General features: G+C 34.7%; 3 protein-coding genes across 3 annotated transcripts; 2 read left to right on the top strand and 1 right to left on the bottom strand.

The window, feature by feature from the left end:
- The first annotated feature begins 707 nt into the window (after positions 1–707).
- LOC114719431 (18.2 kDa class I heat shock protein) lies at positions 708–1,557 on the top strand. Its single transcript, XM_028904935.1, has one exon. It carries the CDS (start codon positions 791–793, stop codon positions 1,244–1,246), a length of 456 nt encoding a protein of 151 aa, XP_028760768.1. The 5' UTR covers positions 708–790; the 3' UTR covers positions 1,247–1,557.
- A 1,059-nt stretch (positions 1,558–2,616) lies between these two features.
- LOC114719383 (alpha/beta hydrolase domain-containing protein 17B-like) lies at positions 2,617–5,098 on the top strand. Its single transcript, XM_028904854.1, has 5 exons — positions 2,617–2,915; positions 3,481–3,517; positions 3,777–4,013; positions 4,117–4,164; positions 4,756–5,098. The coding sequence occupies exons 1-5, from the start codon at positions 2,617–2,619 to the stop codon at positions 5,008–5,010; spliced, it is 876 nt and encodes a 291-aa protein (XP_028760687.1). The 3' UTR covers positions 5,011–5,098.
- Positions 5,099–6,710: 1,612 nt separating this feature from the next.
- LOC114719389 (calmodulin-binding protein 60 E) lies at positions 6,711–10,985 on the bottom strand. The gene is made up of 7 exons (XM_028904861.1): positions 10,618–10,985; positions 10,172–10,247; positions 9,444–9,508; positions 8,731–9,224; positions 8,236–8,396; positions 7,917–8,120; positions 6,711–7,777 (listed from the first exon to the last, which is right to left on the bottom strand). Exons 1-7 carry the CDS (start codon positions 10,728–10,730, stop codon positions 7,070–7,072), a joined length of 1,821 nt encoding a protein of 606 aa, XP_028760694.1. The 5' UTR covers positions 10,731–10,985; the 3' UTR covers positions 6,711–7,069.
- Positions 10,986–17,407: the final 6,422 nt, after the last annotated feature.

Here is a 17,407-nt window from a genome sequence, read left to right as displayed (position 1 = left end):
TTTGATTTTAAATATAACATCTAATTTTTTCTTATCTCGAATGCTAACTATTTCTTTCTCATGATAGTACATTTTGATTGAAATATTTTTATATCTTCACATTAAATTCTTATCACTAAATGACAAGTACTATTTTCGGTCTTTAATATAAAAACTAGTTAGAAATTATATTTGATCTTAAATACAAAACCTTAATTTATTTTTTCTCAAATTTATAATTTTTAAAAAAATATCTTTATTAATTATAAAGAGTTTTTATCAAATGAGAGTTTCAATACACATGGTTATAAAAGTAGTTTAATAGAATTAACCTATATTTGTTACAGTTAATAAACTTAGCTAATTTTTTTGTCTTTTTAAATTAGTTATTTAGTCTTTATGTTGAGAACCCGAGGTAACATATTTTTTAAAAAAATACATTTTTTGATTATATAAATTAGTTAAAAAAAATCTTATCACGGAAAATACCCAAGCGCGTTGTATAACTGGGCTCCCGGGCCCACGTAATCATCTGGACGTTTTCATCTTTGTCGTCGTAAGCATCACCCTGAAAGATTTCCTAATTCCTCAGAAAAGAAAATTCGCGAAAAGTTGTGGTCCTTCTGGAAATATCAGAAAACCGACCTGGACAATACTAGATTTCTCCCTCCTCTTTCTTTAAATACCCGATGTATTTGCGGGTCGTCACCGTGGCAACGCAATCCGGTTCGTGAGTCAGAAGCAACTTCAGCGGAGCACTGTCTACTCTTTCCCTCAATTCTTATTCTGGTTCAGGCCCCAAGATTAGAAAATGTCGTTGATCCCAAGTTTCTTTGGTGGCCGAAGGAGCAGCGTTTTCGATCCATTCTCACTGGACGTCTGGGATCCCCTCAAGGACTCTCTCTCAACATTTTCTCGGGAAAATTCTGCATTTGTGGGAACTCGAATCGACTGGAAGGAGACGCCGGAAGCCCATGTCTTCAAGGCGGATCTTCCAGGGCTGAAGAAGGAGGAGGTGAAGGTGGAGATTGAAGATGATAGGGTGCTTCAGATAAGCGGAGAGAGGAAGGTGGAGAAAGAAGACAAGAACGAGAAATGGCACCGCGTGGAGCGTAGCAGTGGGAAATTCATGAGGAGATTCAGGTTGCCGGAGAATGCGAAGATGGATCAGGTGAAGGCTTCTATGGAAAATGGGGTTCTTACTGTGACTGTTCCCAAGGAAGAGGTTAAGAAACCTGAGGTTAAGGCCATCGACATCTCTGGTTGAGAAGAATGAAAAATTAGTGGCAATCCTCTGCTCTGTTTCTGGATTTATATATTCACTGAGTGCATGTGAAGAATACTGGTGTCTAGGTTCGTCAAGTGTTAATGTTATTGTAAATTTAACTTGTGTTTTGATTTTGATGGGTGTGGTCTTGGAATAAAATGTACGAGTAATTTCGTTTTCCTTTTGCAACTGTCTTTCTTTCCCTTGTAAAATTTTTTCCCCCCCGAAATCCCTCAGCAATCGGGAGAGACAGGTGATGAAATGAACAAAGAACCAGGAAAGCGTGTTTGGTTTACTAGGCAAAAGTGCATAGTAATATTTCGTATGAGGCAATTAGTTTAGTTGAGTTATTAGTAACGAGTAGGCGTTATATTTTGTTAAATATCCTCGCTATTATATGAAAATTAAATTAAAAATTAAATTAATTCTTACAATATTAAGGAGGTGTTGTCTTCTAATTATATGTATTAGTTTTAACATATAAAAACTATAAGGAAATAGAGAAATAGGCCAGTCAAAGGAAGACCAGAGACTGGGGTCTTCCGTTTAAAATTAAATTAAATGTCAAAAGGTAATGTTAGATATGATCTTGTTGAGTAGAAACTAATAATTCTTACCTTAATCAAGTTACTTCTTTTTGACCAGGTACCTTAATCAAATTACTAAGCCTAATCAAATGACTATAGAGTATGAAACAATGTTTTACTACGGTAAGTGCTAACATGGTGTTTGAATAAAGATAAATTTTCAATATGGCTGCCTGCTGCTTCTTGATCCGTTTTAGGGCCGAAAAGAAATTCTGTAAAAGGTCAAATCTGACTTCTCATTCTCAACACATGACGTGAGATATGTCCCGTCAATGCGTTGACCCGATGACGAACTTGCCTTCAGTTTCTTAATAATCCAAGCAAAACTCGTTTGAATTTCATCAATCGTTATTTTCATCTAAACGTTGTTTCCTTTGTTTCAGTTCCTTTTTCTTCCTGTGTGAAGTTAGGTGGTGGGTGGTCCTCCTGAGCTCACCCGCTTTGGTTGGATCTATTTTCTACCATTACTTACTTACCTTCTTTAGCATCATTTTCATTACTTACTTACCTTCTTTAGCATCATTTTCATCGCCGGTCAATTGTTATGCCTTTCGTCGTCCCCTGTAAAACTTTTCCAAAACCCATGCAGTATCATTTTTCTCGGAAAGCAAAGGTAGCCCGGGAAAAAAAAAAAAAAAAAGCAACAAGGGAAGATTTAGTCAAAGATTGAGTAATCCAGAATATCTCGATCCCCCGGATATTTTCTTCTTCATCGTCCTTCATGCGGAAATTACCAAACAAATTGGGTGTAGCGTCTTCCATTTATGAGGTGGGTTTGTGTTGATGGGTAATGTTACGGGAGGCGTGGCTGCGAAATTCGCATTTTTCCCGCCAGACCCACCAACCTACGACGTTCACAGAGAGCCGGATGGGAGGATTGTCTTCTCCGGCATTGCCGCCGATAAGAACCTCGACGTTCATCTGATTGAGACGAAGAATGGCAATAATGTTGTGGCCATGTTTTGGAGACACCCTTCTGCGAGGTTCACGATTTTGTACTCTCATGGTAATGCTGCTGATATGGGTCAGATGCAAGAGCTTTTCAATGCGCTCAGATCTCATCTTCGTGCCAATATCATGGGGTTATCTTTCTATTTTTAACTTTCTTCTTTCTCCACCCCCCCCCCCTTCAAATTGTTCTTTGATTTGGATTTCATATAATGAAGCAGGTTAATGAGATGCTAGTCATAATACTTGCACAACGATATACAGTTTAGTTGCCTTTTGGTTAATTTGAAATTTGATACGTTCCCCTCTCTCTGACTCCCTGCTTCTGCGTCAGCAACGGTTTCGTTCTGCTTATGCAAATTTTGTTATGTTTTTGACGTCACATTTCTGTTCTCTTTAAATCGTTTCTGCTGACGGAATTCATTTCTTTTCCCTAACTCAGTTTGCTAACTGAACTCTTCATATGTTTTGATTTAGTTATGGTTCTTACTCATACCAGATAGAAAAGGGTAATTCATATTTGTTTCAGAATGCTTGCTTCTAGCCTGCTCTAGCTTCTTCTCCTTTTCCGTTTACGAAATGTTTGTTTTGTTTGGCCTGGCAGCTTCTAGGATCCTAGATTTTTCATCAATTTGAAGGATACATTTAGAAGTAGTTTCTTACCCATTAACTTCATGTAACTTCTATGTTAAATTGCAGGTACGATTACTCGGGATATGGAGCATCTACGGGCAAGGTAAGTAATCTGAGTAATTCCCTTTTGTCCCCTGTTCTGTTCTGTTCTTTATCCTGCTTGCAAATGAATGGATTCTCATCGATTCTTCATTAACCGGAAGTTAGTTTAGCCCGTCCAGTGTTCTGATGTTTGGGAGAAAATGATCTATATAAGAAAGCAAGATTCTCAATTCCGTTTGGCTTTTCTGTTTTTCTCTGACTTAATCTAGTGTTCACTGGTGAGTTTCAGTGGTTAATATATGATTTTCTCTTTGTCATAGCCAACGGAGTTCAACACATATCACGATATAGAGGCTGTTTATAATTGTTTGAAGTGCGATTATGGAGTTAGGCAAGAAGATTTAATCTTATATGGTCAATCAGTTGGAAGTGGCCCCGCTCTACACATGGCTTCTAAATTACCGAGGTTGAGAGGTGTTGTTCTTCACAGTGCCATCCTTTCAGGGATAAGGGTTTTGTACAATGTCAAAGTGACGTTCTGGTTTGACATATTCAAAGTAAAGTTTTCTCTTCTGTGGCATTCTTCATTGTTCTTTAGTCTGTTGTATTCTTCAGAGCCCTGAGCTTTCTACTGACAAAGGATTTATTCTATCATTGCAGAATATAGACAAGATACGGCATGTCAACTGTCCTGTGTTAGTTATACATGTACGTATTTCTTCCTTCCATGCTTCTGATCTTTTGTTGCTCAAGGGTTCATTCCTGGGGCTTCTCTTTTGAACTAAGGGCAATCTCATGTACTGTTTCTAGTGATGATAGCTTATCGCATTACATAAGGCAACAACATTATCTAAACTGCCTTTGGAATGTCTGCCATACCTTTTTGGCATGTAAAATGCAACAGACATTTTGAATGCCATTTGAAATGTTTGCTGTACTTTTTGATAGAGTGCTTTTGCTAGATTACAAAGTACTAGTAAAAGCTAATTCTCTGGTTAAGTGTGCTTGAGTAAGAAAAATATCAGGATAGGTGACTTCTTGAAAAGTTCTCGTGTCACAGTTCTCTTTTTAGCCAATGACTTTGTAGTCTAGTGACATGAAAGCTCCCTTATAAGTTGGAGGTCACTAATTACTGTTTGTAACCTTAGACCTTTAATGGCTACCCTCTAATTTAAAAATCAAATTACTACTAAATGCGTGTCGTCTCAAGCCTCAAAAGTGACATGGTGTAGTCTTTGACGAAGTAATATGTCATTCAAGTACTAGTAACACTAGTTTTATATGTGCTTCATCATGCAGGGAACAAACGATGATGTAGTTGATTTTTCACATGGGAAGCGACTGTGGGAGCTTTCAAAGGAAAAGTATGATCCTTTGTGGGTGAATGGTGCCGGACATTGTAACATAGAAACATTTCCAGAGTACCTGAAGCACTTGCGCCAGTTCTTAAGTGCCATGGAGAAACTACCAGTCCCAACAACACAACCAGCAACTCCAAATCGTAGTTTTTCTCAAAGTAAGCATGGAAAATGCTTGGGTTTTGGTTTCAGATAGCATAATTATTTAGAGAAACTGACAAATGTGCAACACCCAAATCCTATATCATGCTGAGTTTGTGTATAAATAAACTGTGCCAAATCTATCATCAGCCCCATCTCATTTTGTCTCTCTGCAACAGAGAATCCAGACACTGCCCAATTAGCCAAAGTTTTAGGTTGGAAGTGTAAATGAGTGTACCAAATTTGACTATTTAAGTGTCATACTGAGTTGAGTTTATGTATATACTATATAGGTGGTCATCATAAGGAAAGAAATTTATTATTATTACTATTGTTTTCTGTTTTGGTGTGGGCAAGGCTAGATGAATTATTGAATATCAAAGGCTTTCATTTTTTTTTTTGAAAGTGTCAATGGTTTAAGATTAGAAGTCCACGGTGCAAATACTAATTAATTATCCATGTTCTAATCGTCATTGTCATCAAGGATCAATACAAATTGGGATTATGGCTTTTCTTTTTCTTTTTTTGGGAGAATCTTGGTCCAGTTGGGCATTGGCCATTATAACTGGCTCTCGGAATGATCAACTAATTCAATGACTTTTGGACGTATGGGTCAAACTTCCAAGATCCGCCGGTGCACATATAAATTTGATTGATTCAAGTTAGATTGGATGGTCTAAAATGCTACTTTCGGTCCTAAATATAAGAACTAGATGATTAATTTGAGTAGATTACGAAAATAAGTTAAATTAGTTATTTATAATAAATAAGTTTTTTTTTTAAAAAAATATCCTTGCTAATAAAGTGCATTGACTACAACTATTATTATTAAAAGGACTACCTTGAAAAAAATGCATAAATATGAGAAACAAAGTAAATTAGAGTCTTATATTTAGGACCAAACTAAAAATCAAACGAGATCTTATATTGAGGACGGAAGGTAGTACTATTTTTAATTATGATATATTTTTGAAAAAATATGTAAAATTAATTAAATATGTTTTTGAATAATATTCTTTTAAAAAATTATTTAATTACAATTTACAAATTACAAAATATAACATATAAATAGTTCATATATCTTTCTAGTACATAGAAAATTGCAAGCTTTTTATTTTTAGACACAAGTACCTTTTTATCGGAGGCTTCAAGGTGCTGTCGGGCATCAAAATATGAGCATCTCTTTAAATGAGGATTGGAATATTAATTCACTAAAGTTATGGGGAATTGATCCCCTTTGCTAAACTCAAGAAAATCCCAAACTGAAAGCTTTAACCATTAAACTCAACGTTATCCTTTCCCCACCAAAACTACCGGATCCATTAATGGAGATAAAAATGTTTTTTCATTGAGTGATGTATTTGAGTAGCCAATTTTTGCTTCTATTCACAAGCTTCTTTTAAAATCAGAGAAGCTATATTATCATTTACTAATTTAAGGTGTGGAAGAAAAATGAAGGCCCAAAAACAAGTTGTTGGAAGGCACGAATTTTTTTAAAACTTGTTAATATACTGCGTTTCCTGAAGAAACTTGCATTTTATACAGGCAAATCATAACTTTTCTGTTAGCTTCTTATCTTGACAGTTTGATGGCTACAACATTCGAACAAAAATATTTTTTAAGCATTAAAAACAAGTTGGCGGAGCTGAGGAACTTTGGAGGTTCTTTCTGAAATGGAGAAGGAAGAAGGAGAGTTAATTTTTGGGATTAACTTAAATGATAACTTATTATAATGATTGGCTTCTGAAAAATTACTTGAACATGAATGAAAAATTAGCTGTAGTCCTTTTATTTATCATACGAGGTCACATTACAAATTTTTGATGCATAGAAGATAAAGAAACCAAAAAAAAAAAAAACATCACAACAAAATAACAACAGAAAACTGCCCACATAAATAGAGGGCGATCATGTTACAAACACAGTGCGCCAACTAAATTGTAAACTGCCAGTTAGATAAAGCATGGTTCATTCTGATACAGCACAACACGCTTCTTCTTGTTCCAGGTTTAGTCGGCAAGCAACGACTCCAATAACTTTGCATTACGCAGCAACGTCCTTTATCATTTTTTTTCTCAAGTGCTATATGCATTGAATGAAATGACTTCTGAAACTCAATTCAACTCAGTGAGCTGTGCTCTCCTTTCTGCAGCTCTTTTTCTGATAAATATTCCCCACCTTAAAGCAGCTTTGAGCTTGAGCCATCCCACCACTGCCTTCCCTGAAGGCTTCGTGTGATCCTCACTAAAGGTTTGATATGTCTGAGGTTCGTACTGCAAACTGTAGGAATAACAAGCATCATTAGGATGACCAAAACCAACATTAAGTGTCTTAAGCAACCTCTGCATATCATCACTCTCTAGCATCTCTGAACTCCTAAGACGGATTTCCTCAGCCACAATGTCTTCCAGTCCTTGCCCACTTCTCTGTCGAGACCAGTCTCCCGGGAAATATGCAGCCTCAACTGCAGGATTTTGACTTGCCATGTAATTCATGCTGCCAGTCAATGCTAATTGGGAGTCATTTGATGCTGTCCCTAAAATCTGATTATCAGTTTTCCCAAATGCAGACGAATTAGCAGCATAAGAGTTGTTGTTTTGCATTTGGAAGTGTTGGTTTGGTTCAGGCGAGACATACTGCAGCCTATTCTTCGCAGAAGCATACTGATGTTCTGTGACATGGTTAGTGTGATGTACTGTAGGTTGAGCTGCAGTTCTTGATCCATTTTTGGAATTTGTAAAAGAACTTAAAACCTTGCCATCATATTCAACAACTTGGTTCCAATTTTCATAAGCCTTCTTCACCAATGAATCTACAGACATCTGTAATTCAAATTCTCATTAAATGATCTAAATGTAGAAGAGATGGTCAAATAGTCATGTTGATTACAGATCAAAGCTAAGAAGAATACAAGATTGATCTGGAATATGCATCTTCATCAATCGGTACGGGTAAAATTACCTTCTGATTTGGTGTAAGTGATTCCAAAGAGTAGAACTGACCATCAGTTATAAGGCCTCTCAGCTCATATATATCATTGAACACAATACCGATATCAGTGGTCTCATTGGTATAATACACAAACAGCTTACCACCCAAGACACATGTCTTGGCATGCTCCACAGTGTTCTCCCACATTCTATTGGACATTCCACTACCAAGTATCTGTTGTAATGAGAGAAAACAAGAAAGTTGAAAGAATCAAGTATTCTGTTAAAAAAAAAAAAAAGAGAGAAGTACATTTGTGTTTCTGAATGAGCAAATGATATGAAATTCTTACACTTCTCAACTTCTGAGGATCCCTGACGAGAAGACGAAGGAAATCCTCCACAGTTACAATATTTGCTTGAATCAATTTTTTGTGCAGTGCCCCATCCTTTGCTATACGATCCAGTCTCCAAACCTCATCATGCAAAGCAGGTGGATAGTGTTTCTTGTATACTGCATATTGCAGATAATGTAAATCAACATGGGTTACTAAGGGAATTCTATTATGATGCTTTTAGAAAAGCTTAAATAGTGACAAAAAGCAGAATTTGAATGTCCGTTCCCCAAGCGGAGAAATCAAGATCCTCAACAATATACAGCCTTGCATGTTAGTATTGATGTAAAATGTAAGGATGCCAGGCAGAAGTTCACAGTCATAAACTATTGATACAAAATTTTTAATCTCTACCTTTGTATTTTCAGTGATTCAGTACCTGAGTCTCAAAGAACACGCCTGATATTTTCCTTTTTAAGCAGAAAATAAAGTGGTTACTGTTAGAAAACTCACATTCTCCTCTATGATCTTTAACAGCAAACGCGTCAGTCTTGCCCTCACGAACACGGATCTCCTCACAACAACCAGAAGCCACCTTAATGCCAATCCTGAATTTTCTGCTCCTTATCCAACTAGAATTGTCAGTGAAAGAAAGATCTCCCAAGGTTCCCACCCCTTCCTTCAATATAACCTGCAAATCTCCAGTTAGAAGTGGCCTTTTCCCCTCCCTCTCCTTTACTTCATGGCTTTCAAAGTGTTCTTGTGTCCATTCATCATCAGACTCCTCATTAAAATCGCCTTCAAGTACAACAATGTTCAATTTCGCAACCGATAATGGTCCAGTTTGGACCACATGGCCTGTGTTAGGATCTACCACCACAACATGAATGGCTCCGCCTTGCTCTCCCTCAACCTTCCCGCCAGTGAACAAATGTGGTGGCATTCTTGTTCTGAAATGAAGCTGCAGATTCTTTGCCCCCGGCCCTTCAATGCTCGGCGGTGGAGATCTGACACAGGTAAAATGTAACCGATGAAATAATGCAAGAACAATATTCAATAGGAATATCATTTTATAGAATTTTGCACAAATGAGTTTATATGATAATGATAAGAATCACATGAGCTCAAATCTCGATGTTTAATATTTTCATTTAGTTTCTGCCGACAAAATATTCATAACTGAAACAAAAGAACTTTTAGTGCTTCAGTATGATGGGATAACAAACCTTCCATTTCCAACCAGTTTAACAGGGCTCAGTTTCGCCAATGCACGCTCCACTTCTTCACTAACCTAGCGTTCAGGGAATTAGCAGGATAAGCATAGTATTATCAAAAATATTAGACTTTAATCAGATGACTTAAATGTTTACAAACAAGTAAGCAATGGAGAAATTATTAGGTAGATTCCACCAATTACAAATATATCAAGCAAAGCAAGAACAAATATGTAAGCATTTCAATGGTGGATTTCATAGTTCGCTTGGCACACTTGTATATCTGTTTATATAATTGACTTTATCTACTTATCCTTTATTGACCGAATCTACTTTAGATTTCTCATAAGTAATAAATAGATCCAGTAATATAGAGCTACTCTTTTGAAAAGAAAGTGACAGACATACAGCAGTATCTCTCAAGCTCTACCTAAAAAGTTAATAGACCTGCAAATTATGCTCATTCTGCTTTTTCATCCTACTTGATTCATTTGTCTTGACTTTAATTTTGACGAATTCTTACATGTGCCATGAATTTTATTTGTATCTCTCTCCTTTGACTTGGAGAATACACGCTATTCCCCGAAAAAACTTCCATTTTAAGTTCACTTTCTTATTAGAATCAAGTGTTGAAGCCGAGAGCCCATAGCTGACTACGAAATTATAAATCATAGCAGACAGAGAAAACATTCCCATGTATTTCAGCAAGAATTCATACAAAGAAAGTGCCCTTAACTCACAATTTTCCTGAGAAGAGGTTCCAAAGATGAGCAAAGTCTTTGCAAACTATCCACCTTCAAAGCCTCCACGATTACACTACAAAGTTTTGAGTAACCAATGGATGAGTGCCACAAAATTCACATTTACGTGCACAGAAAGAAATAAACCGACACCTTCAATTGAAGACAGCTGATACCAACGTAATAAAGGTTAAAATCAACAAATGATGACCTTCCAAATTCAAAAACAAGAGATCCATGTTCATATTCAAATCTAACCAAGATGGGTACTCATTAATTATGCCTAGAATCACCTAACATAATTTCAAGAGATTGATAAAGCTAGCTTCATAAATGATCGGAACCAGTTTGATAAACTATAAGAACATCGGAATGCTAAGTTTTTAATAGAGCCCAGATTACAAGCAGCCTCTGAGCATATAGAACAATAAGCTTTATTGCAGTACCTGGCCAAACCAGGTAGTTTTGGCTTCTTTGATTGGGATAGATGCTCTGGATCGACACTGTCGACCAGCTCGTACCCTCTCTTCTCCGCTCTCTTCTCCTTGGAACTTTCCATTTCTAGAAGCTTTATCCAATCAATCCCAATAATATCTAGCGACAACTTCTAAATTTGGAAACGTAGTATTGTCCTAGTGATTCGTAGGTACACCCAGAAGCTTCCCAGAAAGAGAGCAATATGCAAGTAATTAAGGTTTTGAAGAAAACCCTTAAAACTTGATCATAGCCGGAAAGCGGAGGGAAACCCGTTCCTATAGCAGAAAAGAAAACTTTGTTTTCTTAGTATGGATCTGCAACAAAAAAGGCGATCTTTTTTGTTTACTTATAAAAAGAAAATATCCTGACTTGAATTTAAAATTCATAGTAGAATTTATAATTGATATAATTGACGATCACAGCTGGTTTGGGTGTGATGAGTAATGAGAGAGTGCATGAACGTTGAAAAATGAAAGCGCGTTTTTTGCTGATTCGGGTCTCATTTTCCTTTGACTTTGTCTTTATGTGAGCCCAGAGGATGGCAGTCAGGTGACACCAATGGAGATCACAGTGCTTCTGCGTTTGTCACCCTTCCATTTGTCATCATTTTTTTTTATAGCCACATAAATCATTTTATTATTAGAAGTAATTGTGTTTGAAGTACTTCAAGCACAAAGTGTAAATAATTACGAAGATTTGAATCTTATTTCCTCAGGCGCTAATATTGGGAGAGACTACTTGTTATAGATGTAACACGGGTGTCAAAAAAAAAAAAAAGTTCCATGTTATTTAAGAGTGTGAAAACATGAGGGCATAGCTATAACTTTAATTGCATTTAGCGTGTGATTAATCCATTACCCAACATCTTTCAAATCCTTGGCCCATAAAAGAGTATCTAAGTAACTCCAAAAGTACTTTTAGAAACATTTTTCACAAATCGAGACGAATTCCTCCACATATTTACTTCATATATTATAAAAGCACTGTTAAAATCATGATTTTCATTTTGTTTTTACCCAAACACCTCCAGAGCCTGCATGATTAAGTGGTGTTTAGTTCCTCCCAAAAGTTTTTTTTAGTAAATAATTTCTCTCACATATTTTGTATGCGGTAAAATTATTTTTAAAATAATGATTTGATTTTCACCAAAACATTTTAACTATGTTTTTTCCAAGTCCCCAACAATAACTCCTTTCTTTGCACAAACTCTAGTCCATTTGTCATCATTCTCTCCAGTTAGATTTGCATTTCAGCATCTGTCATCATTCACCTTTCCAGATTGAGAATGGGTAATTTCTTTTTGTTTCCTCCGATGATAGAATCATTTGTTGCTAAAATATAAGTTTGGATATTATCAATATCAGTCAAAAGGTTGTCTTCTCAGCTCTCTCTCTTTTTCTTTTTCTTTTTTCATTCATAAAATCACAACAATTAACCAGACCATCAGGTTGTAAGCGTGAAATTTCTAATAAAATTTATGTTAATTATATTATGTACAAATTATAAATAACATAAGCTCTTTTTATGTGATGCATACAAATTCAACTTTCATTAGTATATTTATAAAAGTCATAAAAAACCACACTATTTATTACAAGTAATATATATTAGCCATTAGGAGAAATCATTATGAGTTCCTTGGAATAATATAATTGTCAAAAATCTCACCAGGAAGTGAGAAGTGAATAACATGAATTTTGACATTATTTATTGTTTTGAAACTTGTCAATCACTTGTGTGCTACTATTTTATGAATAATTCATATTATCTATAAATTATAAATAATAATACTCGCTCTCCGACTTGTGTGATATCCAAACTCCTCAAGTATCTCATCAATCAATATCAAAAGTCATAGATAAAATCATAATGTCAAGGAAAATACATCAATGTCTAAGTCAATTTCAACTGAATTTCGAGAGAAATTATAAATGAGCATGATGAAATTAAGCATCCATTTAATTATTTTGCCTTAATCGTTGAACTTATTATGGTCATTAATAATCAATTATAGTTGGTGCTTTGCTGTGAAAATTATAAAAGATGGGTGATATCATGATGTTTTGAGGGAACAAAATGATTAGTCAAACCACAATATTGTTATCACTTAGTTTGAAAATATCAAGTCTCACTTTTGTTCATGTGAGGCTCACAAAATATATTCAATTCATTATATATGGATTTCATTGTTCTTATTTCAGTTGAAATTATTTTAAGAAATGTAAGTTACCTAAATTTTTACTTATTGGGTGTATTTCACCAAGAAAATCCCCTATAAAGTCTAGATATTAGCTGTGTACATCATCAACCAACAAGAGAAAATCACAATGCTACTAGTGAAAACAATATAGAAAGAATGACAGTAAAATTTTAAAAGATTGAATTAATAACAGTTAAGTTCTCAACAAGATTTTCTAAAAATAAACAAGTTACAAATGTTGATTCTGACAATTATAAATTTAGAAGTATCAAATATTGCAGATAACATCTAAATCTTAAATGTAAGTTAATAAACAAGATTTATGTTTGCAGCTATGTGATGTTTACAACTCACTGTTTTAGACACATTTCAAAGACTTAACTATAACGCTCTCTGATTTTTATTATAAACCTTAAATAATTAATTTACAGCAATCAACAAGTAGTTAAATAATAAATATGTTAGAAATATATTTTTATTTCTAAATACGCGTTTATAATAAATGAAAAAAAAAGAGAATGTATATGGTGAAGACTAAAGAATAAATAATTAAAGACAAAAATAAAAAAAAATATTAAAATTTAGACAAACTTCAAATTAAAACTTATAAAATGAACAACAGCACTTTTCAAATTTAAAACTTATAAATAGTACCGGAAGGAGTATTGATTTATAATTTTTTGAGACTTTAGCTGATATCTACACACTTATATATATTCAGTATTCGCGGGGACACACTGAATCTACTTGGCGAATAGGACAATGTAGGCATTAAGAAAGGAGCAACCGACACTGATGGCTGAGACAAAAGGAGTAAATAAAAAAAAAACAAGAGGAGATGGATGCATATGCTGAGATTCTGCTTTAATTAGTGATACCCACATGTGCATGTGAGCTGTTCATGATCTTGCACACTCCCTCATCCTCACTCTATCATCATCCATGTGTCAAGCTTTCTCCTTAATTAATTTCATGAATAATTTGGATCCTCGTATGTTTAGGGACTTGTTCTATTGGGTAAACATTAAAATAATAATACTCCCTTCTGTCCTAATGCAAGTTCAAGTCCTAATATAAATTCTGACAAAGTAAAATTGATTTTAAATATAAAATCTCAATTCAGTTTTTCTTCCCGGCTTGATTATATCAAAGTTGTCGACATATTTTCTATGTAACTTGTAAGCCCATTTATTTTCTTAACAAGATCATGTTGAGACTTTTTTTAATAACTCAAAAGCTAATAGTGTTGTAGGTCACATGTGTGAATTGGTGATTTGTGTGGCGTCCTCCTATGTCTTTTGTTTTAATTAATGTCACTAGATTGTATTCGTTCCTACTCTTTGGGATTTTGATCAATGTATGATTTGGTGGTGCTATAATTGGTTCAAAATGAAATGCAAGTTTTAACTAGTTTTTGAAGTGTCCACCATCTTTTGGGCTTACTAACCACAATCCTCTGTTGGTTTGTTGTAAAGTGCTTTTATTTTTAGATCTTGAGCCCCCGAACTAGTCCTAACCTGCGATCAATTGATGGTTTTATATGTATCATTTTATTGTTTTGTAAGTTAAATAAATTGACTTTTATTATAAAAAAAAGGATTTTGATATATTTTTTCTTTTATATTTATCATTTTTCTCCAACTTAATTTACTTTATTTGTAAATTGATATATAATCTAATGTTACATATTAATATTTTAAAGAGATCGTATAGTATTTATTATAATTAACTAATTTATCTAATTTTTTAACATTTCCAAATTAATGCAATAGTTATTACATTAAAAAAGTAATAAAAATTAATAGGAATTGGGTTAAACAAAAGGGGCTAAATTGGCTAGTCCCTCACAATAAAACCTTTTCATTAGGATAAATGCTCACATTTAGTGTTCAGTGGTACTTTAAATAAAATTATCTTTAATAAGAGAATACTTAAGGTTAGATTTGATTTTAAATATAATATTATGCAAGAGAATTTCAAGGACATCATGGCCGATATGTATTAATTAAATTTATTTGAACCTTTTAATTTACCTAAATTAATTAAATACTTATATAACTAGTTTACCATGTGACGATGAATAGAATACCTCCTAGAACAGAGTGACTGAGTTGGCGGCTACTATTCCGTTTGGGTAGAACTTAGAAGATCGCTAACAGGTGGTTTTGGGTATAAGGGTGACATGATACAATGCTGATGTGGCTTTTTAATCCTATTTGGCAATCACATGGTTCCATGTCAACAATCTTTTTCACGCATTGGTGACCTACTCAACAGAGTTAGGTACCGAGTTGACAACTGGCTAAAGATGAATTAGTTAATTTTCTCTATTTAATTATAACTAACGTTATACTAATATTTTAGAATTTTAAGCATACATTAGTGATGGTAATGTATCTAGAGTAATATTTTTTTTGTACAAAAAAATTTAAGTGGTCCCGAGAACTCACAAGGACCAGAACATGTTTTTAAGCTCAAAGAGTGCTTGCAGAGGCAATAAGATTCGAATTCACGACATTATGAGTTATGAGCTAATTCCTTACTAACTGGACCAACTCTTATTGGTTATCTAGAGTAATATTGTTTACAAGTTGTAACCTGTAGATGATTGATTTAGCCCAATTATTCTATGTTATTTCATATCATTTTAAGGGTATTTATCATAGATTTTGGCTCCTTTTGATGATAATTGTGCTTAATTTAGATTAAGAGTCCTTGCTTTGAGTTAGTGTCTTTTTGAGGTTAAGATTGTCATAATTGATTATTAATTGTATTCAGTTGATTTCTAGGACAATTGATGCTTCAAATTGTTGCTTTTTATTGTAGGACAATTGAGAATTGGAGCCAAGATCAAAGACCAAAGGATGACACAACACAAGATCACAGTATCAGCACTAATAAAGTTCGCCGCGGCGCCAAATTGAAATCTCACCAGTAATCTCTCGGGCAGAGTTCGCCGCGGCGAAATCACAAGATTAGGCGGAGCTCCTCTCGGGCATGCTTCGCCGCGGCAAACTCTTCGTATCAGCAACGCCAGATCCGGATCAGAACGCGAAAATGGAGCTTCTAATCATATGATCCGACCCAGATGGACCCCTAAAACCCTTAGAAACCCTATTTTTGACCATACACTCCATTCCATCTCCTACAACACCTCTATTCTCCCATCCTCTTGCCTCTCCACCTCCATCTTCTTCTCCATCCATTTCCTTCATCTTTCATTCACTCCATCTCAATTCCTTCCACTCCCAGCTACCATGGCCGACGGATTCACTTCAGTTGGAGCTTTTCTTGAAGCTATGGAGAGCTAGGGTTTATCAACTCTTGAAGAATGGTGGTGTGGCTTGAGTTCCTAAGCTTCAAAGGGGAGTTTAGTTTCAGTTTGTAATTTTTAGCTATGATTTATGGCTTTCTAGGTCTAGGAGTTGTAATTTCTTAGTTAGGAACTTGGGACTGATACTGTAATTATTGGTTAATGATTACATTTGTAATTTGGATTGATCGATGTTGAACTTTGTGCTTAAATATATGTAGTTGCATATATGCTTATTGTAACTCTCATGATTCTCTCTTATCTTGCATAGTTGTGTTTGGGTACTGAGTTGATTGTGTGTTTCATTAAGCCAATTGCATGATCATTCCAAAATTACACATTAGGGAAGCTAAACAAAGTTTACATTAATGAGTTCATTAATGTAAGCTTTGGACTCATTGAGTTAATGAGGTTCTTATTAAGAAAACCTAATGGATTTGTGAAACTCCCAATATTTAAGTGAACTATGATTGCCATCAAAACCATTTTCAAGAGATTTCCTATCAATCATTTCCATTACATCATTATTATCTTAAAACACCAAAAATATAGTATCTTAGGTTTGTTTTCATTGCATTCAATTTTGGCACATTTCATTAAATGCTAAAAATCCAAAACCCCATTTCATTGCATTGCATGGCATTTAGTCTAGCTTAGGTAATTAATAAAGGCTCCCAAAAGTGAAACGACCTGAGTTTGCACTATATTGCATAGCTTGGATTTATTTTTGATTGAGAACCCCAAGGCGAACGACAAGAAAGGCTCTCTTTCAATGATATCAAAACTCATGCAAATATCTAGTTTGTGAAAGCCCAAAAAAAAAAGGACAAAACTATTTACAATAATAGGGATAAGGAAGAGTGATTTGAAAAACGAACCAGTTATATGGTTTGGTTCGGTTACTCTCATGGGAAATTTTGGCCTCTTTTGGTTTGGTTATCTGTGTTGATTTCTTTATATAACGAATGAAAAGAACGCATCTCACCCTCAAAGCAAGCTGAAATTACACGCTTCCTTTGACAATAATAACCTTGCTGTGAAATGTAGAAGAATGCTTGAATCAAAAAAGGGAAAAAAAATTTCATGTGCACACCTTGGTGGTAAAATTAATAAAACAGAAGTTAAAAGATATTTGATTGAAAAAATAAATCAATAAGTAAATAGAGCCCCAGATTCCAATTCTTTCTCGATTGGTGGCAAGGGATATTTTAGCTATCCCAAAATACCTTCTTTATTCCCCCCCCCC

This window comes from Neltuma alba, unplaced genomic scaffold (genome assembly GCF_004799145.2).
Source record: "Neltuma alba isolate B1F8T4 unplaced genomic scaffold, ASM479914v2 tig00011916_pilon, whole genome shotgun sequence".
In the NCBI taxonomy this organism is placed as follows: domain Eukaryota; kingdom Viridiplantae; phylum Streptophyta; class Magnoliopsida; order Fabales; family Fabaceae; genus Neltuma; species Neltuma alba.
Note: the sequence above shows the minus strand (reverse complement) of the source record. Positions and strands in the feature narration are given on the sequence as shown.